General features: G+C 47.4%; 1 protein-coding gene across 1 annotated transcript in view; it reads left to right on the top strand.

Moving 5' to 3' along the window:
• The window catches only part of LOC103610807, a 43,559-nt gene that overhangs the window by 10,471 nt on the left and 8,432 nt on the right, over positions 1-24,656 (top strand). The window contains exon 6 of the mRNA XM_008594894.1: positions 708-1,257. Within this exon, the coding sequence (XP_008593116.1) occupies positions 708-1,257 (550 nt within the window). The remainder of the gene's footprint in view (positions 1-707; positions 1,258-24,656) is intronic.

The raw sequence follows: 24,656 nt of genomic DNA, 5'->3' as shown, positions 1-24,656 counted from the left end.
TTGCACACCTGATGCCTTCCCTGGAAATGGTAGCCGTTTCTCAGGCTCTCTCTCCAAAATCGAACCCTGATTCTCCATCACCCGTGTTCACCATGGTAGGCACAGCGACTACCATCAAAAGCTGATAGGGCAGACGTTCGAATGGGTCATCGCCGCCAAGGGGGGCGTGTGATCAGCCTGAGGTTATCTAGAGTCACCAAAGCCACGGGCCCCCGCCCCCCAGCCAGGGCCGGGAGGAAGCTGACCGGGTTGGTTTTGATCTGATAAATGCACACATCCCCCACGCGAGGGGGGTCAGCACCCGTCGGCATGTATTAGCTCTAGAATTACCACAGTTATCCAAATAGGAGAGGAGCGAGCGATCAAAGGAACCATAAGTGATTTAATGAGCCACTTGCAGTTTTACTGTACCAGCCGTGCATACTTAGACATGCATGGCTTAATCTTTGAGACAAGCATATGCTACTGGCAGGATCAACCAGGTAGGAGAGCACGGTGAACCGAGAGAGCGCACCAGCTGGGGTATGCGCACCCTCCTGGTTGGGGCCAAGCACCCGGGACGAGAGAGCAGGGCATGCATGTGCACAATGTGGCGGGCCCCACGGAGCATGGAGCGAGCCCCCATGGGGGTGATTCCCAAACAGGCCCGACTGCCCACACCCCACCCTGTGGGATGGGTGCGACCTGTCCGCTGGGCCCACCACAAGACGCTGAGGATGGCACACAGCAGCATGGTGGCCCAGAGGGGCGGGGGTGCCCCCAACAGCAAGAAGCACATGAGCACGTGGCCCGAGGACTCCAGGGACCGGTCACCACACCACACCGCTCGTGGCACCCAAACGCCAAGGTGGCACCACAGTCTCACGACGGCCCGGACTCCTGTGAAACTACCCAGCCGGCACCCGAGCACACGATGCGCCAGATGGGGGCGCCCCCACACACCACCAAGGACGGCCAGCAGCCAGCAGGGCACAGAGATGGGACCGTGACTGCCCTCAGGAGGCGATATGCACCGGGGCCACGGTCCTGGGCCCGGAAACCAGACGGGATGGTAATGAGAGGGCGAGAGCCGGTGAGGAGGAAGGTGCCAGAAAGGTGGGTGGTGGGAGGGGCCCACGGCACCGCGAGGATGCCTGTGGAGATGCCTCCCAACGCAGCCAGCCAGCAGGACACACACAGGATCTCACCACCAGCGGCCTCCTCGCACGTGGCTGGACTCGATCCCTGGTGGGATGACAGTGGTGTGGAACGCTTGGAGTAGGGGGGTGGGAAGATCACCAGTGACAGGACGGAAGAAGGTGGGATCGAGTGCACAGCAAGGATCCATGGGGGTGGGAGAGGCACAGGAAAGCCCAGGAAGAGTCGGAGAGACAGAAAAAGATCTGACACGGCCAAGCCACCGGAAAACATGCACGGGATCCCACCACCCCATACACAAGGGCAGTCCAACAACGGCCCGGAACGCCAGCCAGCCTTCAAGCACCCTTTCTCCTCGAGCCTGTCACCACGTGCCCCGGGGCTCACCCCCACTGCCAGGGCACCCACGTGACCCCAACCCCCCCCACACAGCACCACTCACTCTCTCTCGCCCCATCCATCCTGGTCCCCTTCCGGGTGACCACATCCCCACTGTTACACTCACGGGGTGAGGCGGCCCCCAAACCCGTGGCATCGCTGTCGGCACCAGCTGCAGCAGCTCAGGACGGGAGCGGGTGGAGAAGCTCCCGCTCACGGATGGGAGGGAGCGGGACGGGACGGCCCCCTCAACGTGCGCTGTGGGGAACCACACATGCACTCCCACTCACACACACGACCCCACAATGAATGCCGGACCAGCCTGGCGGGATCCTCCCCTGAGTCAGAGTGGGGAGGCGTTGGCCATGGTAGGCAAAGAGCAGCACATGGCCCCCACCGCGGGGACCGGCGGATCCCTTTTCCTCCAATGAGGGGGTTGGGGACTTCTGCCTCCACACACACGGACCAACAAAGGTCGCATCAGTGGCCTGCTACGCACGGAGGAGCGGTGGCGGCTGGGGGTTCCGGTACCGAAAAGGCACTCCTGTCGGATCACTTGAGAAGGCTTTCTCACCGAGGGTGGGCCAAGAGAGCCAAAGAAAAAGCCAGAAAGCAAGCAAACAAGAAAGCAAGATAGAAGGCAAAAAAGAAAGTGAGAAAGCGAGCAAGAGAGCAAGAAAGAAAGTGAGAAAGAGAGCCAGAAAGCAAGCGAGAAAGAACACAAGAACGAAAGAAAGAGAGAAAGAGAGCAAGAGAGCCAAAGAAAAAGCCAGAAAGCAAGCAAACAAGAAAGCAAGATAGAAGGCAAAAAAGAAAGTGAGAAAGCGAGCAAGAGAGCAAGAAAGAAAGTGAGAAAGAGAGCCAGAAAGCAAGCGAGAAAGAACACAAGAACGAAAGAAAGAGAGAAAGAGAGCAAGAGAGCCAAAGAAAAAGCCAGAAAGCAAGCAAACAAGAAAGCAAGATAGAAGGCAAAAAAGAAAGTGAGAAAGCGAGCAAGAGAGCAAGAAAGAAAGTGAGAAAGAGAGCCAGAAAGCAAGCGAGAAAGAACACAAGAACGAAAGAAAGAGAGAAAGAGAGCAAGAGAGCCAAAGAAAAAGCCAGAAAGCAAGCAAACAAGAAAGCAAGATAGAAGGCAAAAAAGAAAGTGAGAAAGCGAGCAAGAGAGCAAGAAAGAAAGTGAGAAAGAGAGCCAGAAAGCAAGCGAGAAAGAACACAAGAACGAAAGAAAGAGAGAAAGAGAGCAAGAGAGCCAAAGAAAAAGCCAGAAAGCAAGCAAACAAGAAAGCAAGATAGAAGGCAAAAAAGAAAGTGAGAAAGCGAGCAAGAGAGCAAGAAAGAAAGTGAGAAAGAGAGCCAGAAAGCAAGCGAGAAAGAACACAAGAACGAAAGAAAGAGAGAAAGAGAGCAAGAGAGCCAAAGAAAAAGCCAGAAAGCAAGCAAACAAGAAAGCAAGATAGAAGGCAAAAAAGAAAGTGAGAAAGCGAGCAAGAGAGCAAGAAAGAAAGTGAGAAAGAGAGCCAGAAAGCAAGCGAGAAAGAACACAAGAACGAAAGAAAGAGAGAAAGAGAGCAAGAGAGCCAAAGAAAAAGCCAGAAAGCAAGCAAACAAGAAAGCAAGATAGAAGGCAAAAAAGAAAGTGAGAAAGCGAGCAAGAGAGCAAGAAAGAAAGTGAGAAAGAGAGCCAGAAAGCAAGCGAGAAAGAACACAAGAACGAAAGAAAGAGAGAAAGAGAGCAAGAGAGCCAAAGAAAAAGCCAGAAAGCAAGCAAACAAGAAAGCAAGATAGAAGGCAAAAAAGAAAGTGAGAAAGCGAGCAAGAGAGCAAGAAAGAAAGTGAGAAAGAGAGCCAGAAAGCAAGCGAGAAAGAACACAAGAACGAAAGAAAGAGAGAAAGAGAGCAAGAGAGCCAAAGAAAAAGCCAGAAAGCAAGCAAACAAGAAAGCAAGATAGAAGGCAAAAAAGAAAGTGAGAAAGCGAGCAAGAGAGCAAGAAAGAAAGTGAGAAAGAGAGCCAGAAAGCAAGCGAGAAAGAACACAAGAACGAAAGAAAGAGAGAAAGAGAGCAAGAGAGCCAAAGAAAAAGCCAGAAAGCAAGCAAACAAGAAAGCAAGATAGAAGGCAAAAAAGAAAGTGAGAAAGCGAGCAAGAGAGCAAGAAAGAAAGTGAGAAAGAGAGCCAGAAAGCAAGCGAGAAAGAACACAAGAACGAAAGAAAGAGAGAAAGAGAGCAAGAGAGCCAAAGAAAAAGCCAGAAAGCAAGCAAACAAGAAAGCAAGATAGAAGGCAAAAAAGAAAGTGAGAAAGCGAGCAAGAGAGCAAGAAAGAAAGTGAGAAAGAGAGCCAGAAAGCAAGCGAGAAAGAACACAAGAACGAAAGAAAGAGAGAAAGAGAGCAAGAGAGCCAAAGAAAAAGCCAGAAAGCAAGCAAACAAGAAAGCAAGATAGAAGGCAAAAAAGAAAGTGAGAAAGCGAGCAAGAGAGCAAGAAAGAAAGTGAGAAAGAGAGCCAGAAAGCAAGCGAGAAAGAACACAAGAACGAAAGAAAGAGAGAAAGAGAGCAAGAGAGCCAAAGAAAAAGCCAGAAAGCAAGCAAACAAGAAAGCAAGATAGAAGGCAAAAAAGAAAGTGAGAAAGCGAGCAAGAGAGCAAGAAAGAAAGTGAGAAAGAGAGCCAGAAAGCAAGCGAGAAAGAACACAAGAACGAAAGAAAGAGAGAAAGAGAGCAAGAGAGCCAAAGAAAAAGCCAGAAAGCAAGCAAACAAGAAAGCAAGATAGAAGGCAAAAAAGAAAGTGAGAAAGCGAGCAAGAGAGCAAGAAAGAACACAAGAAAGCAAGAAAGAAAGAGAGAGAGAGAGAGAGAACAAGAGAGCAAGAAAGAAAGCCAGAAAGTAAGAAAACAAAGAAGCAAGAAAGAAGGCAAGAGAGCAAGAAAGAAAGAACACAAGAAAGCAAGAAAGAAAGAGAGAGAGAGAGAGAGAACAAGAGAGCAAGAAAGAAAGCCAGAAAGTAAGAAAACAAAGAAGCAAGAAAGAAGGCAAGAGAGCAAGAAAGAAAGAACACAAGAAAGCAAGAAAGAAAGAGAGAGAGAGAGAGAGAACAAGAGAGCAAGAAAGAAAGCCAGAAAGTAAGAAAACAAAGAAGCAAGAAAGAAGGCAAGAGAGCAAGAAAGAAAGAACACAAGAAAGCAAGAAAGCAAGCAAGCAAGAAAGAAAGAAAGAGAGAAAGAAAGAGACAGAAAGCGACAATGCCAGAAAGCGAGAAAGAGAGCAAGAGAGCAAGCAAACAAGCAAGCAAGCAAGCAAATGCAGCATAGCATATGTTGCCACACACCAGTTTTGGGTTTAGGGAGCTATTTTTTTCTCATATGGGGAAAACAGTTTCCTATGGTAAAAGCTAATACATACACGTGTACATTGTTGACGCTCTCGATATGAGTTTGTCCGTCCCTGAGGTCGGACACAGTCTACCTACACAGTCTACCTAGGCATCTGCAACACAGATGGGCAACAGCTTTGGTTACTTCTGCAACGTGTCCAATCCAAAATAAAAAAAATAATAACTAAATGACTGAGTAGATACGTACGTACATGCGTACGCGCATCCATCCACCCATCCGTGAAGGGGGAGGGGAAACTTAAGTAAGCAGACTCGAGAAACCACACCTAATCCATAGTGCGATTTCTGCCTTGAAAAGTGAGCAGGAGGTTTTGAGAAGTCAAAGAAAAGGGAAAAAAAAAAAAGGAAAGAAAGAGAGAGAGAGAGAGAAAGAAAGAAAGAAGGAAGGAAAGAAAGAAAGAAGGAAAGAATGAAAAAAGAAAGAAGGAAGGAAGTAAAGGAAGGAAGGAAGGAAAGAAAGAAAGAAGGAAGGAAGGAAGGAAGGAAGGAAAGAAAGAAAGAAAGAAAGAAAGAAAGAAAGAAAGAAGGAAAGAAAGAAAAAGAAAGAAGGAAAGAAAACAGAAATGTCCTCAGAAACAAAGGGTGAGCCCCTGGCCATGTATTCAGTCTTCCCAGTAACACTGGGCTCTTGCAGAGGGCCAGCCACGCTCTAGTCATAGAATGTTTTCAAATACACTGTGCGTTTTTAGAACAGTGCCGGGTTCACAGCTAAACCGAGTGGAGAGTGTCACTCCTGCCCCACCTCTCGTCCCCCTCACCCTCTTTCCGCTCCCCCGCCCCCTAACACGTCAGCCTGCATGGCAGTGATTTTCAAGTAGTTTCCAGGGTCTTTTCCTGTGGAAGCAGCCGGGTTCAAAGGAGAGTGGCCTTCTCCTCTCTCCGCCATGGCATGCAGTCATCCACTGATATTGGTGTACTGTGGAAAGGGGGGGGGGGTCACCTGGCAAAAATGTCACTTTGTCAGCTGTGTTCAAGGCTCCCATTTGACCAGATTTCGTCAACCTCCTTCACACCAACTTGCACAAAAACGACAGACAGCCCTATGCTGCCAGCGAATTGGTGGCCGAAGATAAAGTTGAAGGCCACAAGAAAACTTAGGAGGCCGTTTTGCTCCTTAAGAAAATTAAGGCATGGAACGACATCAGGAACAGTCTGTGTGTTTGGACTCAAAGGGCTTTCCAGAAGTTAGATGAATTGCATGGCACTTGGTGTAAAGCTGCCTCCCTGAAGAGGAACTATATAACCTTCCCACACACAAGATGATGAACAGAGCTTAGCAGAATTCTTTCTTTCTTCCTTTCTTCCTTCCTTCCTTCCTTCCTTCCTTCCTTCCTTCCTTCCTTCCTTCCTTCCTTCCTTCCTTCCTTCCTTCCGTCCGTCTCTGTCTCAGTCTCTCTACCCCCTTCCCTCCCCCTGTCTTTCTTTCTCTTTTTCTTTGCAGAATTTTGAAAAAGCCCAGAGATCCAAAGAGCCCACCAAGCACCACGCAAGAGGATTCATCGCAGCGTCCTGAATAAGACACTGAAAAACCTGTGAATCTTGTTGAAACTAAACCCATATGCCAAGACAGCAGCACCAGATAAGGCAGCAGCAGCACTAGAGCCCAAATCAGATGAGAACGGGGTTGCAGGCAAGAAGCCCGTGGTGGGGAAGAAACGAAAGAAAGCTGTTGGTGTTGAGAATAGAAGAAGCCTTTGAGGCAAAAGGCTGCAGCTACCAAGAAACCAGCAGCTGAAAAGAAACCAGGAGAAAAGAAACCTTCCTTCCGTGGAAGAAAAGAAGCCTGCCGCATAAACTGTCAAGTTTACTTCATAAAAAGTCAAATCGTTTTGGACGGCTTAGTTTGAATAAAGACCTGACCAAAAAGGCAGTGAAAAGAAGAAAGGGAAAAAAAAGTTTTCAGGGTTAGAATGATCAGAGGGGACTGGATTTTTTGCCCAACAGAGTTTCCTTCCCCTCCCCCTCCTGCAGTTTAGAAGTACAGCTCGAGGGAGGGGGCGTGGAGGAGAGCCCTTCCACGTAGAGAAGCCTCAGGCTATGTCAAGAACCAGAGCTCTCTGCATTTGAATGAAGCCAGAGAAGGAGGTGCTTTTGAGTGGCGAAGTTCTCCTTTACATTCGGAACTTTTCTAGCTGGCACAGGAGGCCTAGCGTTTGTTTGCCCCATGTCGGCTTTCTGGACAGCACTTCCTCACTAGGCTTCGTTATTTCTGGCTTTTGATTTAAAGTGACAGACGTGTGACCCTGCCCTCCGCTGCAACGCTTTAGAGGCCATTGAAAGGTTACTAATTGGCGTCGTTCCAATACTGCTGTGTGTCAGGAAACCGTCAGACCCAATGAGAGGCAGAGATACGGTGGAGTGGAGGGGGCGCCCGCCGGTAGGTGGAGCAGTCGGAACACACAACATCGATGGATTTAGTTCGCCGTCTTCTATGGGCGCGGTTCCTGGTGTCCCGAAACAATGACGACAGTCATCTCACAGATCGGTGGTCACAGATCACCCCATAACACGGATAATAAAAATAGAAAAAGTTCCAAATCTTTGTGAGAATTACCAAAATAGGACCCAGAGGCCCAAACGCTGCAAGGGTTGCAGAATTACCAAAGTAGGACACAGAGGCCCAAACGCTGCAAGTGTTGTTGTCCGAGGCCAAAGAAATCAAAGAGTGACATCAGCTGCTGCTGCTGCTGCTGCTGCTGTTTCTTGAGCATTGCATATTGCACACAGGTATTGATATTCAGCTGTGTACCCCACAGATATGTGCAATCAACTACATATGTGGTGCTCAAATCGGGATAACCGGCCTATTCAACATTATAGGATGTAATAGTTTTTCAAGGCCCTTTACTGATTCCTCCCTTACCCCCTTCCTTCCCTCCCCCTTCCCCACCTCTGGTAACCTCAGTTCTGTTCTCTCCTTTCGAACATTGAATGCATTATTGTGATCGCTGTATCATTTCTTCCTCTCTTCCCTTTTTATTGATTTGTTTGCTCTTTTAGCTCCTAGTTATGAGTGAGGACATGCGGTTTGTCCTAGGAAGGGGGCTGTCAGTCCATTTACTGAGAAGTCAGTGGAATCTGTAGTAGCTCAGGCTCAGGCCTTTTAAGAAAGAGGCAGGGATAAGGACAAGAGCGAGCTGTAAAGGAGCAGAGTTCTGAGGTGTAATTAAAGTCTAGCAGGTATATATTCAAATTAGAGTGCTATCGCTTTAGGATGTTTGATGGAATCGCCACGGTAACCACAGAAATAATAATAATAGTAATAACTATAGAAGCTACACTACACAAAGGGCTGGCCTGTCAGCTCAGTCGGTTAGACAGTGGCATTATAACCCCAAGGTCCAGGGTTCAGGTCTCCACGCTGGCCGAACAGCTGCCGAAAAGAAACCAACCAGCCAACCAACCAACCAACCAGCACCAACAACAATACCACCACACACACACACACACACACACACACCTGTGAGAGAGAAAAAGTTAACAAAACTAACAACTATAGAAAGTACACAGAAGGAAATGAGAACGGAATCTGAACATTTCAGTCCCCCCCACCACCACCACTTAAGTACGCAAAGAAGACAGTCATGTAAAAAATAAAGGCCCTGAAATGCTACAAGGCACGCAGGAAAACAAACTGACGAAATGATAGTAGGAGAGTTCATTCTCATTTCTTTCTATGTGAACGGATTCCACTCTCCAATCAAGCGACACAGAAAGGCAGGCTGGATAAAAGAACATGCAACAGGCCTATGCTGTCTACCAGAGATTCACTTCAGATCCAGAGACACACAGATATCACAGACACGGAAACTCCTCTCCCCCAAATCCAGCCATTACAAACACCTAAAAAGGTCGCTCTCTCCCTTCTCTCTTCTCCCTTGAAAACCCTCATTCCCGAGGGGTTCTGCCCCTTCCCCGAGAAAAGAAATGGTCTACACAGAGGCCAAGGAGAATCCGAATCGACAAGCTTCCCTCAGTCTGTGACCATGAGATCACATTTCTATATCACTGTCTGTTCTCCATCGAACCTCAGCATCCGAGTACACTGTTTTCCCTGGGCCTATGTGAAGGCTCTCGTGTGAGGTAAAACATTGCAGATTTGGAAGTTCTATGGTGCAGGCCATTGGAGCCAACAGGGGAAGTAGACTGTGAGATGTTCCCTTGAAAATCTCTGCGAAAAAGAGTCAGAGAAGCTTCCCGTTTAGACTCAAGCATAACTCAGTGAACTGAAGAGGTGGTAATTAGAACTTCGGTAGAGCTCAATATTTTCGTTTTGCGAACTCTATGTGATTTCACATTGAAACAGGTATTCAAACAGGGTTCGGAAACTGAGTTGTATATTACTCTCCCAAACACTCACTGCAGGTTGCCCACTTAGAAGCAAGTTTAACTTTAAGGAAAGAATCACCAGAATGTGCATCTCACCTTTAGCCTGCAGGAATTCAGGTTTGGAAGTTCTATGGTGCAGGCCATTGGAGCGTATTATGAAAGTAGACTGTGAGATGTTTTTTTGAATATCTCTACGAAAAAGAGTCAGAGAAGCTTCCCCGTTTAAAATCAAGCATAACTCAGTGTACTGAAGAAGTGGTAGTTCGAACTCAGGTAGAGCTCAAAAAAGTTTCATTTTGCGAGCTCTATGCGAAATCACATTGAAACAGGCATTCAAACATGGTTCAAAAACTGTTGTATATCTCTGTCAAGAACAGTTACTGGAAGTTGCCCAGTTAGAAGCAAGTTTAACTTTAAGGAAAGAAGGAACAGAATGTGCATCTCACTTTAGCCCGCAGGAATTCATGTTTGGAAGTTCTATTGTGCAGGCCATTGGAGCCTAGAGGGGAAGTACACTGTGAGATGTTCCCTTGAAAATCTCTGGGAAAAAGAGTCAGAGAAGCTTCCCCGTTTAGAATCCAGCATAACTCAGTGAACTGAAGAAGTGGTAGTTAGAACTCACGTAGAGCTCCAAAGAGTTTTGTTAACTCTATGCGGAATCACATTGGAACGGGCATTCAAACAGGGTTCGAAAACTGTGCTGTATATCTCTGCCACAAAAACTCACTGGAGTTTGCCCACTTAGAAGCAAGTTTAACTTTAAGGAAACAAGCAGCAGAATCTGCATCTCACATCTAGACTGCAGGAATTCAGGTTTTGAAGTTCTATGGGGCAGCCCTCTGGAGCCTATAGTGGAAGTAGCCTGTGAGATGTTTCCTTTAAAATCTCTGTGAAAAACAGTCAGAGAAGCTTCCCCATATAGAATCCAGCATAACTCAGTGAACTGAAGAAGTGGTAGTTAGAACGCATGTAGAGCTCAAAAGAGTTTCGGTTGGTAAACTCGATGCGGAATCACATTGGAACGGGCATTCAAACAGGTGTTGAAAACTGTGCTGTATATCTCTGTCACAAAAACTCACTGGAGGTTGCCCACTTAGAAGCAACTTTAACTTTAAGGAAACCAGCAGAATGTGCATCTCACATCTAGCCTGCAGGAATTCAGGTTTGGAAGTTCTATGCTGCAGGTTATTGGAGCCTATAGTGGAAGTAGCCTGTGAGATGTTTCCTTGAAAGTCTCTGCGAAAAACGGTCAGAGAAGCTTCCCCATTTAGAATCCAGCATAACTCAGTGAGCTTCCCCATCTCCTGCCTTGGTTGATCACCAGGTCCAGTGATGCCTTGACCCTCTGTGAACAGTCTCTCAATACTGGGCATTTTATTGTCACACTTTTAGCTGCCCAGCTTCTGTACTTTCTTCCCAAGTTTGTGGAACCCACCATCTTTGAGGCAGACATCTCCCCTATAGAAACTTGTGCCGCTTTCCCTGAAGCCTGAGTAAAGACATGACCACAGTGCTGCTGCATGTTTAATGGTGCATGGCAGCAGACGATCCAGGGCCTGGATGCATTTCCAGGTGTGCCAGGAGCAGCAGGGACCAGCGTCCAGGATCAGCAGGGTCGGGGGAAATGCCACCCCTGGGCCTGGGGTACTGGTGGTGGCGTCTTCTGACTGGCTTAGCTGTTTCAGGGTGTGTGGCCTTCACCTTGCTCCCTGTTGAGTCCCTAGTGCCATCCAAGATCCTTCAAAAGATCCCTTTCTGCTTAAGTTAGCTATAGTCACCTTCTGTGGCTTGGATGTCAGAACTTGTCCAATATGATTCCCAAATTCAGATCCACTCCAGGCTTCCCTGAGATTCAGACTTGCCAGTGCAATTTCCTGGTCAGCACTTGACCTTGGAGGTCCAAATGGCATCAGAGACCTGCGACTTCAGCTTATGTCAAGATCTGTCCCCAGTGGTAGCGCTGAGGCCACGAGTTCGGATCCTATATAGGGATGGCTGGTGTGCTCACTGGCTGAGCGTGGTGTGGATGACACTGTGCCGAGGGTTGCAATCCCCTTACCAGTCAAAAAAAAAAAAAGTCTCCCCAGCTCTCTCTCTTCTGTGTCTTTGGGCACTGTATCCCGTTGTTGACTCTGTGATGCTTCCAATCAGCCAAGCATCTCCTTTCAACTTCAGTTTCCCAATCACAGGCACATCAAGCCTGTCTTCCCTGTTTCTGGCCATTCTGGTTTATTTATTCGTCCATCAGTTGCCTTTTTATTCCTTCTCCAGTTTTTCGAGTTTGTTGTTTATCGTCTTATTGACTTGAGCACGTTCTTAATATATTCTGTCTACTATTTTTTATAAACTTTACCAATATTTTCTCCCTGTCTGTCATTTGACTTTTAATCTTATTTAAAAGTGGATGCTGTCAAATCTGTCAGCCCTCCCCTTTCTGAATGATGCTTTCTGTATCTTGTCTGAGAACTACGAGCAGCTTCAAAAAGTTCATGGAAAGATTCATGTTGTCTTTTAACTCTGTTTTGCCATGAGCTTTTTGAAATTCCCTCGTATATCCACATTTGTGAGCTCTTAAAATTTTTTTTCTTGTAAGAATTTTAAAGATTTTATTTTAAAATTTAATATCCATCTGTAATTTTTTGGTGGATTATGGAGGTAGGGGACAGAGTGAATGGGGCTGGAAAATGACAAATTCTGTTTCTGAAAGTTTTCTTTGCTTGCCCAGGAAGGCTATTTGCAGGCCTCCAAGGCAGTCTGTTGTGAAGGTTGGGTAGAATTTCTGAAACCATCTAGGCCTGAGCCATTTGGGGGTATAGTTCCTTGATAACTTTTTCTACATAATCTACAGATCTTAGTCTGTTTAAGCTTTGTAAGTCTCAAGGAGTCAATATGGGCTAGGAAATCATCCATTTCACCTAATTTTTTAAATTTATTTGCATAGATGTCTGCAAAATGGTATCTTATGATTTATTAAGTTTCTCCTGTTTCAATAGTTCTTTCTCCCTATTTCTTACATTGTATGTTTCTGATCCATCTTTTTCTTTTCTCGATAAGTTAGTGGCTTGTCTACATTGTTAATTATCTTTAAAAACCAGGAATTTGATTTGTTAGTTAGGTCTACTGTTTTTTCTATCTCACTAATTCCTGCTTCTAAATTTAATTTTTCCTTCCTTGTACTTCCCTTTGGGTTGCCTTGTTGTTCTTTTTTAAGCTTTTTGAGCTGGGAATTTAATTCGTTTATTGAAAATCTTTTCTTTTTATTGATAAAAGTGTTTAAAACTAGGAATTTTCCTATGACCACTACCTTAAATCATATCTCACATATTCTGATACATTATGTTTTCATTATCATTATGTTTTAGGAATTTTATAATTTCAGCTCATATTTCGTCTTTTATCCAAGAGTCTTTGCAGGAAGCTTTTACATTTCCAGGTGGAATAGGCTTTTTATGTGTGTTTTTGTTGTTAATAATTTTTGGTTTTATTACAGTGTGAGCAGAAAGTGTTGTTTGTAATATTTCTACTTTATGGAAATTACTGGTATTTTGTTTGTGAACTGGTATATGATCAATTTTGTCAAGGATCCTTACACCTTAGTTCAGTGTCGTCTGTCTGCTTATTGCATCTGCAAGCTGCATGAGAAAGAGGACAATGCTTGTTCTGTGTTCTGTTCAATCCCCACACTCAATACAGTGGGCACCATGTGGTTGACAGTCAATGAACATGTATTAAATGAATCTTGATCTGTCCATATTTTTTTTAAAATATATTTTATATGTGTATTTATATATTTTTCAGGCTAATGAAAACTGGTTACAATCACACATTTGAAACTTTTCTTTTTCACTTCAACTCTGAGTCTTTTTCTCGTCCAGGTGTAGTCTGAAATCCATCAGGAGGAACGTCAGCAAGAGAAAGGGAGGGCTTCCTTTTCTATCCAGGCAGATGTTCCATTCCTCCCCATTTTCATGTTTGACAACATGAGCTCATTTTGTTTTCTTGTGCAGCAATTAGAAAGCCTGGAACCAGCTGGCATTCCCGCAGGTGTCCTGAGACAGTGGGTGCTAGCTGTGCCTAGGTCTCGCTGTCAGAGTGGACAACAGGGCTGGATGGAACTCATCAGCCATTTCAGACTACCAAGACAAAAGCATTCCCTTTCCCTGGGAGGATTTTAGAACAGAGAATTTCAGATCTTTAAAACCATTGAAAATGTTTGATATATGTACTTTGAAATGATGCCTGGAATGGCTCACTGTGTGCCAGTCATTCTCCTGGCTGCCGGGAAGTATAAAGCATTTTATGAGGATAGAGCTGGAGAGTCTCAGAACACAAACTGTTCATAAGTGACAGATTCCCCAGAACCGAGATGACCCCTCTTGTCCTCTGGGGCCCTGTGATATGTTAGCATCACTTAGTGATGCTAAGATTAGTGCAAAGAATCTTAGTGCAAAGATTCTCTAGAGGCTGGGTAGAATATCTGTCACCTGTGAATGCACCCCCTTAGCATGCCTAGTTCCACGCTGGGGTGGGCAGGCTGGGAAGGAGAAGGCCAAACCTACCACTCAGCACCCCAACCTCATCATAGTGAGAAATCACAGCCAGGGTGAGTGGCTGGTACAGTCATGCTGGAGGCACGCCCTCAACATCTGGTGTGGGGAGAGTTGAGAAATTACCTTCAGAGGGACCATCTTACCAGAGACATCCTTCATTGGTGACCAGTCATCTCAGTCAGTGAGGGTAGCATCCCAGTCCCTTCTCCACTTAATCCAATTCTGTGTCCTTGAGCCAAACACAACACCCGTGAATCCAGATATTTAAAAAGTGTATTCAGGACCAGAAGAATTAGATGCAACGGAAGGATCAGGGCAACCCCATGGCCCTCATCAGCACCTTTGACCACAGGTAGTGTCATGTCTGAATATATTGGACAGGACATATGTGCATGTCACTTCATCGGGGTTAACTTCCCTGGTGAAAATTGGGTCTGTCCCTATTCTTCATAGTCAAGAACACTCAGTATTAAGAAGGAGGACTCCAGAGACCAGTTCCTTGGAAACATGCCAGTTAGGGATCACTGTGAGAAACTGGGGAAGTGAGAGACAGATGCAGTAGCCTGAGACCCCCACAGCCTGCAAAAGAGACTCACCCAACATCAGTTCCTAGTGGGTGGGCTCAGGGGAAGGGGAGCCCTGAGGCAGGAAGTTTGCTTCTAGCTGTGAGGGACGATGCTGGGAGAATGCCAGTGAGTTTCATCACAGATAGAAGCGACTGTTAAGGCTTGGGCAGCTTGGCAAGTATGTTAGTTATCTATTGCTGCCCAGCAAATTGACCCAGAATTTAGTGACTTAAAATGACAAATGTTTATTTTCTCCCAGTTCCTATGGGGAGGGGAACTGGGGAGCAGCTTGGGTGGGTGGTTCTGACTCACATGATTGTGGTCCAGATGCCTGCTGGGGCTGCTGTCTTCCAGCCTGACCTTTTGATGGCAGCCCCCATGGCAGCAGTGTCCTGTTCCATGCCGGGTGGCCTCTCCCCCAGCCTGCTCGAGCCCCCTCGTGACATGGTAGCTGGCTTCATAGAAAGAGTCAGAAGTCACATGGCACAAATGTTGCAGTATCCTGTGGGTTGCTCGAGTGCAGAGAGAGCTGAGCCTCACCAGAGGCCAGAGCCGCCTTCTCAACTGGTCAAGCAAGTGCTGGACCACCGAGTACCCAGAGTCCCAGGGAACTCTGGAGAGGAGGGACAGGAAGAACATGCAAAGTAAGCACAAGGTGTCTTAGCGCCAAAACGCAGACCCTCTGGGAAATGTTGGAAACCACCTTTCTCACCCACAAACCTGGAGACGAGGCATGATCTGGGAGGATCAGGTTGGTTGCGAGTGCTGTGAACAGGTCTGCTGGAGGTAACCTGAGGAATCAGCATGGCGGTGACTCTGGATGCTACTGAGGAGGGACTGCGTCTTTTGCTACCTGGAGGAGCAAGTTTTGAGAGGGAGCGAGAATCCCACCAGATCGAATGAGCCAGGGCGGCACGGCCGGTGTAGCAAAAGCAGCAAGGCTTCAAAACAGCATCGATGCTGCGGTGCCCACCTTGGAGAGGTCAGGGAGGCCAGAAGGTGAGGGCTCCTGCTGGCTTCTCCAGCCACGCTTATATCTGGTTAGAGTTCAGATCAAGTGAGACTCAGGAAAATGTCCTCATTCCTTCTGGATTATTTTGCTTTTCTGTCTGTCGTTCAATCCTATTGATACATCCATCCACCCACTCACCCCTCCATCTAATGTTTATTGATTGTTTACTTTGTGCCTTGATTTTCTAGAGAAAAAACAAAATTGTTGAATTTTCAATTTATAAAATGATCCGCTTTCCCAAAGTCATTAAATGCACAATATTCTGTCTCTGGAGCACATCACCACTCTAACCCAAGAAAAGGGAACTCATATTAGTCGAGGGTCAAAATTGCACAATTAACAAGCAGAAAAACTGCAGCTGAATTCAGGTGGGCCAGCCCTTTTGACTGCACCTCCTAAAATAATAAATCTTATATTTTCTTAACTCACTAGCTTTCTCTCCTGACTCTCACTGGTTGTTGCTTCTTTTGAGAAGACTTTCCCCACTCCCAAGTAGACCTGATGTAATCCCAAAGAAAATTACATTAAAATATCAACTTCTTAAAAAAGGTTAGACATAAGTGTTCCTTTACAAACATGTATATTCAGTCTCACAGTATAATCATAAGAATTCCTATTAGATTATGGGCACTTTAAGCAAATTATTTTTTTTGTCTACAAACAGTAAACATTTAAAAACAGAATAGAAAATTGATTATCAGGTATAATGCTCAATACAGAATATGTTATTGTGTATACTTGGTACACTCTCACGTGACATAGGCACAATCGAACACTCTCTATAACTAGCACGAGCTGCAAGATTATGGGCTGAATTGTGTTTCCCCAATATTCACATGCTGAAGTACTAACCCCCAGCACCTCAGAATGAGACTATTTGGAGACATCACCTTTAAAGACGTGAAGAGTTAAACTTAAGTCATTATGGGGGTTCCTCATCTAATCTGCCTGGTGTCCTTCTAAGAAGAGAGATCAGGACACAGACACACACAGAGGGACGATGACCATGTGAGGACACAGGAAGAAGGTGCTGTCTGCACGCCAAGGAGAGAGGCCTCAGGAGGAACCAGGCCTGCCGTACTGTAATCTCAGACTTCCAGCCTCCAGGACTGTGAGAGAATAAATATATCTGTTGTTGAAGCTGCCCAGGCTGTGGTGCTTCGTTATGGTGGCCCCAGCAATCTACCACACCCATTTTATGAGGGATTCAGTGAGGGGAAGTAAAATGACTTGCACAAGCAGGTGGCACTATTGGGATCAAATGTAGGCTCATCTGTCCACGAAGCCGTCTCCTGCACTCCACGCCCAACAGAGCGTGCTCAGGGAAATGATAAGGATTAACTGGCTCTTTCCTCCAGTGAAGCTCCACAGCCTTTCCCAGGTTTGCAGAGCAGGGGCCCCCTTGTCACCTCCAGCCTCTGAGCTCCTGCTGTTGGCTTAGAATTTAATTGTCATCTTGTCTTTTTCCTTTTTGTCTTTTTTTCGTGACTGGTAACGGGATCGCAACCCTTGGTGTCGCACCCGTACCGCGACCGGCAACGGGATCGCAACCCTTGGTGTCGCGCCCGCACCGCGCTCAGCCAGCGAGTGGACCGGTCTCTATATGGGATCTGAACCCTCGGCGGGAGCGCCGCCGCGCTCCCAAGAGCCACACTCTACCGAGTGCGCCACCGGGCCGGCCCAATCATCTTGTCTTTTAAGACTGCAACTATAAGTACTTCACACATAAAAAAGAGAATATTTTTCTTTCTAGGGCAGAAACAAGATATTTTACTGTTTTTGAAAAGGAGATTGTTGACGAGTTTCATTAGTCAGAGCCGAGCCCACACCTCTAGGCTGAAGTTTAGCAACCTTGGAACACACCTGGGCCTTATCAGGCAGCGCTAACTCGGGGCAGGTCTGTTCACTGACACAAGATCGACGTCCAGACCCCACAGCATGCTGGATGGAGAAAGCAGGCTGCTAGGTTCAGGGCAGCGTGCTGAAGACACAACCCCATGCTGACCCAGGCTTTTTGGGTTTTCTACTGCAGTCCTGCCTCCTTCACAGAAATGCAGCCCAGCCCCAATCAGCCAGCAAATAGGCAGAGCCTGTGACCTCATGACAGGGTGGCTCCAGCCACGTCAGATTTACTGCTGGCCACACCAGACACTAGGCAGGCAGGATTGCTTCACACTCGGGGCTGCCTGGGCCACCAGGTGTAGGCGCCCACGTGGATAAGCTCTCAGCACAGGCAGATGCTTTTCCTATTTCTCCCACCACCCCTCCCCTGGTGTCTGATATTTGGTCTTACTTAATCTCTAGCTTGTAGAATGTCTGTCCTTTCCCTTTAACACTGGGGTTCCCAGAGCTCGGTCCTCGGGCCTCTCCTCTTGGTGGAAAGGGGGTCCCTCATGTTCCCACCTTCCTCAGCGAGGAAACTAACTGTAGGCTCACCTGCTCCTCTCTCTGACTCCAGCCTTGGGTGCTCCACTGTCTGCCCTATGCTTCCTCTTAGACGCCTCTCAGATGGCTCACACCTCAGGTGTGCAGCCGAGCTCGTTGCCTTCCTCCCCAGACTGCTCTGTTGTCTTGAGTAGGTCTGATGGTCTGACTGACGGTTACAGGGTGTGGTAAAAAGCTCTAGGTCTGGGGATTGAACCCTGCTTCTGTCATGAGCTGGGCAACCTTGGGAAACTCTCTGAGCAAAATCCGGGAGGTTGTAGCACATGTTCAGAGTTTGTGAGGATCACCTATGACAATGCACATAAACGCTTCGGACAACACGAGTTTAAGTCACCCAGAAGATGGTGGGGAGGAGGGTCTTTCTGGACCTGAGGCCATGCTGAGAAGTCTTCTCCCCATGTCAGAGCACAGGTGTTTGCGTCCCCGGCCAGAAGTCTGACTCTCTGCTGTACCTGGCTCGTCCCTGGGCCCTCGCTGTGCACTGTCTGTGTCACAGCAGTTGTACACACACCTTCTCTCCCGTGGGCTGTGCTCCCCTCGCCTCCCAGCACCTGCTCTAAGCACGTATGTGCTGATCACTGTCACTCGCATGTTCATGAGTTGAACCCCTCTCTTCAATAACGTAGCTAACGACCATACCCCGCCCCTCTAAAATCAAATTCCTTTCATGACTTCAAAGTGTAGAAGCAGTATTTACCTTCTAATGCATCTTCCGGAAGACCTATGACAGAGAAAACAGGCCCCCTTTCTTCTCAGAGGCGGACTTAGGCAGATTTGTGTGGCATCCAGACATCCACACCTTCCTTCGGAGCCTTGCGCAGTCATCGCAACTCACGATGAATTCAGACAGCGACTGGAGCGTATGACACCTCTCTCCTTCCCATTGCAGGATTGTGGGAGGGAAGACCCAGGACAGGGTGAGGGCTGCACTTTCTGGAATGTGGTAGAACAAGCCCACCATTTTAGGATTGCTGCCAGGGAGATCATGATTGCTGGGAAATGATGACTCGGTGAGTTCTTATCTTCACGGTGGCTGAAAAATTAGAGGAGGTCAAGGTTTTGCAAGAGCTAAGAGGGGTTTCAAAAGAGTTATCATCACCCGCGAGAACTTGGGCAGCTGGGAAATGTTTGGCCTGGGGAGATTCTGCGATGTGTGTTTGGGGAAGGAAGTTGGAAGCCTATAGCTGCTGGGAAGTTCTGGGCAAGGAGGCTTTTCTGTGGAAAGGGTCAGAGTAGCAGGTAGGACACGTGGGGACTGCTGCTCGCCTCTGGGGGTGGGAAGGGCCCTGCTCAGTGGGGGACATGGCAGACCCAGAACAGGGGATTTTAAAGAGGAAAATAAACCAAGATGGGGCGGCGGGGGGGGGGTGTTGGAAGGGGCCTCCAGCAAAGCGCAGCCCACCTGGCACACGAGCGGCGAGTCCAGCAAATGTGCCTGCCGTCCCTCCAAGGGCCCTCCTGGGACTTTGATTTTCTTCCGGAACTTGTGCGTATAGACTGCCAATTATCTCTTTTTTAATAATCCTGCAGAACCAGTTCAGTTGGTTAAAAATATTAAAACACCTATAAATAGCACTCGTGGAAGATGATACTCATGTTAAAAATAAATATAAGAGATGTAAATACTGTGCAGTAGTACTCCGTGATATGTGTTCCTGGAAAGGTTTCGTATCAATAGGATTTTGGTCAACCAAATCACATTTAAATTTTATGATAAGAGTGTTATTTAATTCAAAGAGTATACAATGTGTGACTAGCGCTGTGCTGAACTGGAACAAATAGTTCTTTGGAATACAAATAACCGTGAGTCCTATTTGATATGATTTATAGGTTTGGATATTTTTAACCATTATAATTTTGAAATATAATGCAATTCATGAAAGTGAATAAAACAAATACATGGCATAATTAATTACCATAAAGTGAATACCTGTGAAATCTCAGCTAAGATCAAGAAATAAAACATCATCTGAACATCGGAAGCCCCCCAACTACTCTGACATCTAACACTGCTTAGTTTTGTCCATTTCTGAGCTTGTATACATCAAATCAGACAGTTTATATTCTTTTGTGTCTGGCTCCTTTCACTCATTGCGTGGGTGAGATTCATTCTTCCTGTGGTATGCTCACCCATTTTCCTGACTCAATGGTATGCCATAAATTACAAAACTAACTCATCTACCTCATTGTTTTGGACATTTACAGTTTTGAGCTCTTATAGAATTGCTGTTACATGCATTTGTACATGCACAGAGAGGTGTGTGTTCACTCATAGAGATTCATGGGTACGCACACAGAGAAATGCACATGTTCATGTGCAGAAATGCATTGTTACACACAGAGCAATGTCTGTGTGCACCATGTGTCCTGGTGGCATGGTTCCAAGAGGCACGCCAACTAGATCCCTGAGTCACCACTTGGAAGGGAGCTGCCTTGGTGAGCCACTAGATCTGCTGAGGATCTTGCATGACAAAAAATTAACTCCTATGTTTCTAGACATTGAGATTTTGAGTTTGTTTATTACTGCAGCACAGCGTATCCTAATCTGACTAGTAAAAATAACATAAACGTTTTATTTTCAGAAATATTTTTTATTACCAAAATTTAAAATTGATTTTCACACCTTAGGATTTCAAGACTCCAATGGGAGCTCTTAATTTCTTCATTGTAGTTACCAGCAAGGTGATAGCTTGTGACCCAGGTCACCTGGAGGGAGGGGAGCCAGTATCAGCACATCGGGCCATGAGCTCTGAGCCCTCGCCATGATGCTGGCTGATGTTCACATTTACTGACAAGGACCTGCCCGTGTCCCAGCTAGTGGTTGGGTGACATTCCATGACTTTCCCATCTTCTCTAGTAAAACCCGTCTAGCTGTTTTCCCTGTCATTTTTTTTTTTTCCTAAGATGTCATCTCCAGTGGACAAAAGATACTAGGGAAGGGTACTGGTCAAAGCTCAGTCAGGAAATCAGAGCCACACCATGGCGCCAGGATGAAGAAGGAGAGCTTTCACCAGTTCATGAGCTGAGGGGAAGTGAGGTCAGAGGGGGAACGGTCGCTGCCTCATCCCGCTGGAGCCCTGGTGCAGAGGACCAGCACGAGCTGGGAGAAAATCCACCAACTTTGCAGACGTGGCCACCGGGAGGCCAGGAAAGGGGAGCTCCAGGCATGCGGGGTGTGGGAGCCACAGCGTCGGTGGGCCCAAGGCTGGGCGTGAGCTTGGAGCTGCAGTGACACAAGCAGGCGAGTCCACACTGGGCACCTTGTGTCCATGCACCACCACGTGTGACCATATAACCTTCCTTCTCTTCCCTCCAGCCTTCCAACCCCAAGGGAGCATGTCCCACTGGACAGCTTTAGCCAGGAACTGTACAGAAAAGGGAGTTTTCAGGCAGTAGAGCCACGTGGGCAATAGACAGCCCAGCTTAGAATCTTCAGTCTAAAAGAAGAAATTTCCTAACTGTGGCCTCTCACAGGGCATTAAAGACCTAGGGCACTGCCAAAGGAAAGAAACGACTTCAATGTGTCCAAGGCCGAGGGGTACGGCTTGAAGAAAGAATGAACACGTGGGTGTATGCCCTGCTAAAAGGAAAGATCTAGAAGCCCTGATCTCCTGATTTGTTTCTCTGCGGTTACTCAGTTATGGAAGATGGGTAAATAGTGAAATGTTGTAAATAGAAAAAACAGCTTTATACTGAATGCGATGCTGGTCATGACACCCCAGCAAGGAATGTACTGAGCAGTTAAAAGTGACTTTACCTTAAAGTGACAGGTACACAGTGGAAATTCCATTAGGACAGTTTTTAACCTATTAGTAAAACACTATAAATTCACTGTGATTAGTTGATTATTTGCTAGCGGAACGGGTACAACAGCTTTATGAAAAAAATCCTAGAAAATGTATCAGTACTGCATGGGGTAGTTTGGTCAGTGGGGATCCTGCCTTTGAGGGGATTCTGAGCACGCCTGGAGGTGCATGTGGCAGGGACGCACACAGCACATCCACACAGGGCCTTGGGGAGCACTTGTAGGAGGAGGGGACGCCCAAGCGGGGACCTGTGTGATAAACAGGAGCAAGATGGACGGAGGAAGAGGAAGGGTGTGCTTCGTAAAGCAGCAGGAAGGAAAGCTGGTGCGGGTCTGCCTGGCTGTGGAGCCGAAGGTGGGTACCGGGAAGGCCTGGAGGAGGTGCCAGAGTGGGGGCGGGGGAATGTTCACAGTGGGGCTGTGGGCTCCCACAGGGACCAGACCTCAGGAAAGGAAAGTCCTCACCCAGCCAAGTGCCAGCGTCCCTGCATTCACTGGGCCCAGGCACAAAGAGGACGTCGTACCTCACTCAGGCTGGAAAACACACCGAGCCCATGAGGCGTTAGGCGGCCTCGTCTCAGACAGCAGAGACTGATTTTACAGCAATAGCTATGAGAAGTGTCAGGTTTGATTCACGTGTTCTAAAAATATTTTATAAAAGCATAAAAAATGGAAAACTGTCGGCGTTCTACTCTCGCCTTCCATAAGTAATTACTGAGCACCTGCTGTTTGCCCTGCATGATTCTAAGTGTGGGATACAGGGAGGAGCAGAACAAAGCTCCTGATCTCACGGAGCTTGTAAGTGGAGACAGACAATAAGCAAATGAACAGGGAAACATACCACACGATTTGGGGCCACCCACTGCAGGGGTGCCCACAGCCCCACCTTGGTGGGCTCCTGCAGTGCTAGGCCCAGCTCCCCACTTCTAGACTTTGACAAAACGCAGGACTCTGCAGTGTGGGGTCTGCTTTTCTATGTTGCCTGCAGAAGACCCTTATGAGTGTGGGGAAAGTTAGTTCCAGGCATGTGAGAGAAAGCTGCAGGGAGTTGATTGAATCTAGAAAAATGGGCCAAAATGAGTGGGCATGGGACAACATTCTACAGAAGAGGGGCAGAGAAGGTGTAGGAGGCTAAAACAAATGCAAAAACCAACAGATGGCCAGATGTAGGAGCAAAGCCAAGTGTTGTAGGGCCTGAGGCTGATCACAGCTCAGGGACTTCTTTAAGAAAAAAATACAAAATCAAGAATAAAAAATTAGGTACAAAAATAAAAATTTATTTAAAGTGAGAAATGCATCCTAATACATTACAAACTTTAAAATCTAACAAACACCATGAACTTCAACAAAATCCACAGGAAAACCTAATAACTTAATCAACAGCTTTACACACCCCTATGACATTATTTTTCTCGTGTTTTATCTGCACGCCCTATGATCACTACTTTAGGTTTGTAATATACCGTCTATAGGAAGAAAAGGGAGGTCCTTCACCCTCAGGCGAACTTGCTCTTGGTGATGCTACCACGGGTTTGAGTCTTTTTTCTTTTCCTTTTTTTCATGCTCAACTCTTTAGGGTTGGCTTCCCCACTGTGCAGGTTTGTGTCTTTACACACATAGGAATTCAGATCATTTCATTTCACGTGATTCCCTCCAAATATGTGTGGTATATTTAGAGTATGTTCCTTGACCAGGTGTGGCTGAGAGAGCCAAACCCTCCCTAACAATGCTGGTGTTTTATGATGGAAAGAATTTCTGCAGACTGGCTTCCGGCCCCATCCATCTCAAACTCTGCTACTCCTTTGCTCTGGGAGCCCTTCCAGTGCTGGGGCCATAGGACAGTTGAGGTGGACACCCCTGTCACTCCCACAGAGGGCAGGAAGTGTCACTGGTAGCCACCCCTACACCTGGCTGGCTAGAATGACACAGCTGCACGGAAGAACTGTGAACCACACAGACATGTCCCATCAGGGCCAGGGAGAGGCAAGCCAGGTGCCCACAGCTCAAGGGGGTGGGGCGGTTTCAGGGTCCCGTGGAGCAGCACCGGCACCTGCCTGGCCCTGACGGTAAGGCTGCTTTAAGTTGTGCACCCTCGGCACCTCTCCTATCTCACCTCATCCTGGCTCTGTGTCCCATTAAGCCCAGTGGAATGTCTCCCCAACTCCACTCTCTTTGGCTTGACCCCCAGAATGTTCATGGCCATGTCACAGCCATTCAATATGAGGGGAAGTTAGAGTCGACAGAGTGGACTTAACTGGTGGTGGTTAAAATATATTCTCTGCAAAATTCACAGAAACGTAGTACCATGAGTTCAATTGCTGGGTCCCCAAGGCCTGGGAGGGCGTTCTTTGCAAGTGAGGGGCCTGGGTCCAAGCTTGTAGCCTCTTGATTATGGATCTCTCCATTCCCGCCATGGCGGCCCTTGCACATCTGAGCTTGTCGCTGGCCTGTTTCTGCCTTCAGGACGTTGTCTGGGTTTGGATCCCTGCACTTCACTTATTAGCTTGTGGAACCCGAACCCGTTGCTTAATACCTTGGTGCCTCAGGTTTCCACATCTGTAAAGTGGGTTGATTAAATGTTAAGACGGAAGGAACTGGTTAATGCGGAGTTCTCACGACAGTGGCTGGCCCGTCATCAAAGCTCGGTGTTTATTACCTACTGTTCATATTACTAGTATGTGGCTGCTGTTCTCACCGCACTGTGAGCCCCGAGGGGCCCCAGAAGGGGCGTCCGTCTCCCGAATGGCCTGCTGACCACCGGCAGGAGGAAGGCAGGGAGGGGACGGAGGCAACGACGAAGGGACAATTAAGTCAACCTAGGGACGGGGCTCTGAAGAAATCCGCTGGCCCGTAAACGCCGAAAGGTCCACGCGGCCGGGGCCTTCTGCTCCAAAGGAGACATCCCCGACGGGCTGTCCTCGGGAGGAAAGGTCGGCTGCTGCTCCGGTCCGGTCGCGTTCAGAGGACGTGCGGCAGGACCCCGCACTTCCTCCGGGGCGGCCTGCGGCGGGCGGACGCGCAGGGACGCGGCGCGCCGGCGGGGG

This window comes from Galeopterus variegatus, unplaced genomic scaffold, assembly GCF_000696425.1.
Source record: "Galeopterus variegatus unplaced genomic scaffold, G_variegatus-3.0.2 Scaffold11818, whole genome shotgun sequence".
NCBI lineage: Eukaryota > Metazoa > Chordata > Mammalia > Dermoptera > Cynocephalidae > Galeopterus > Galeopterus variegatus.
This window is presented reverse-complemented; position numbering and strand designations above follow the sequence as displayed.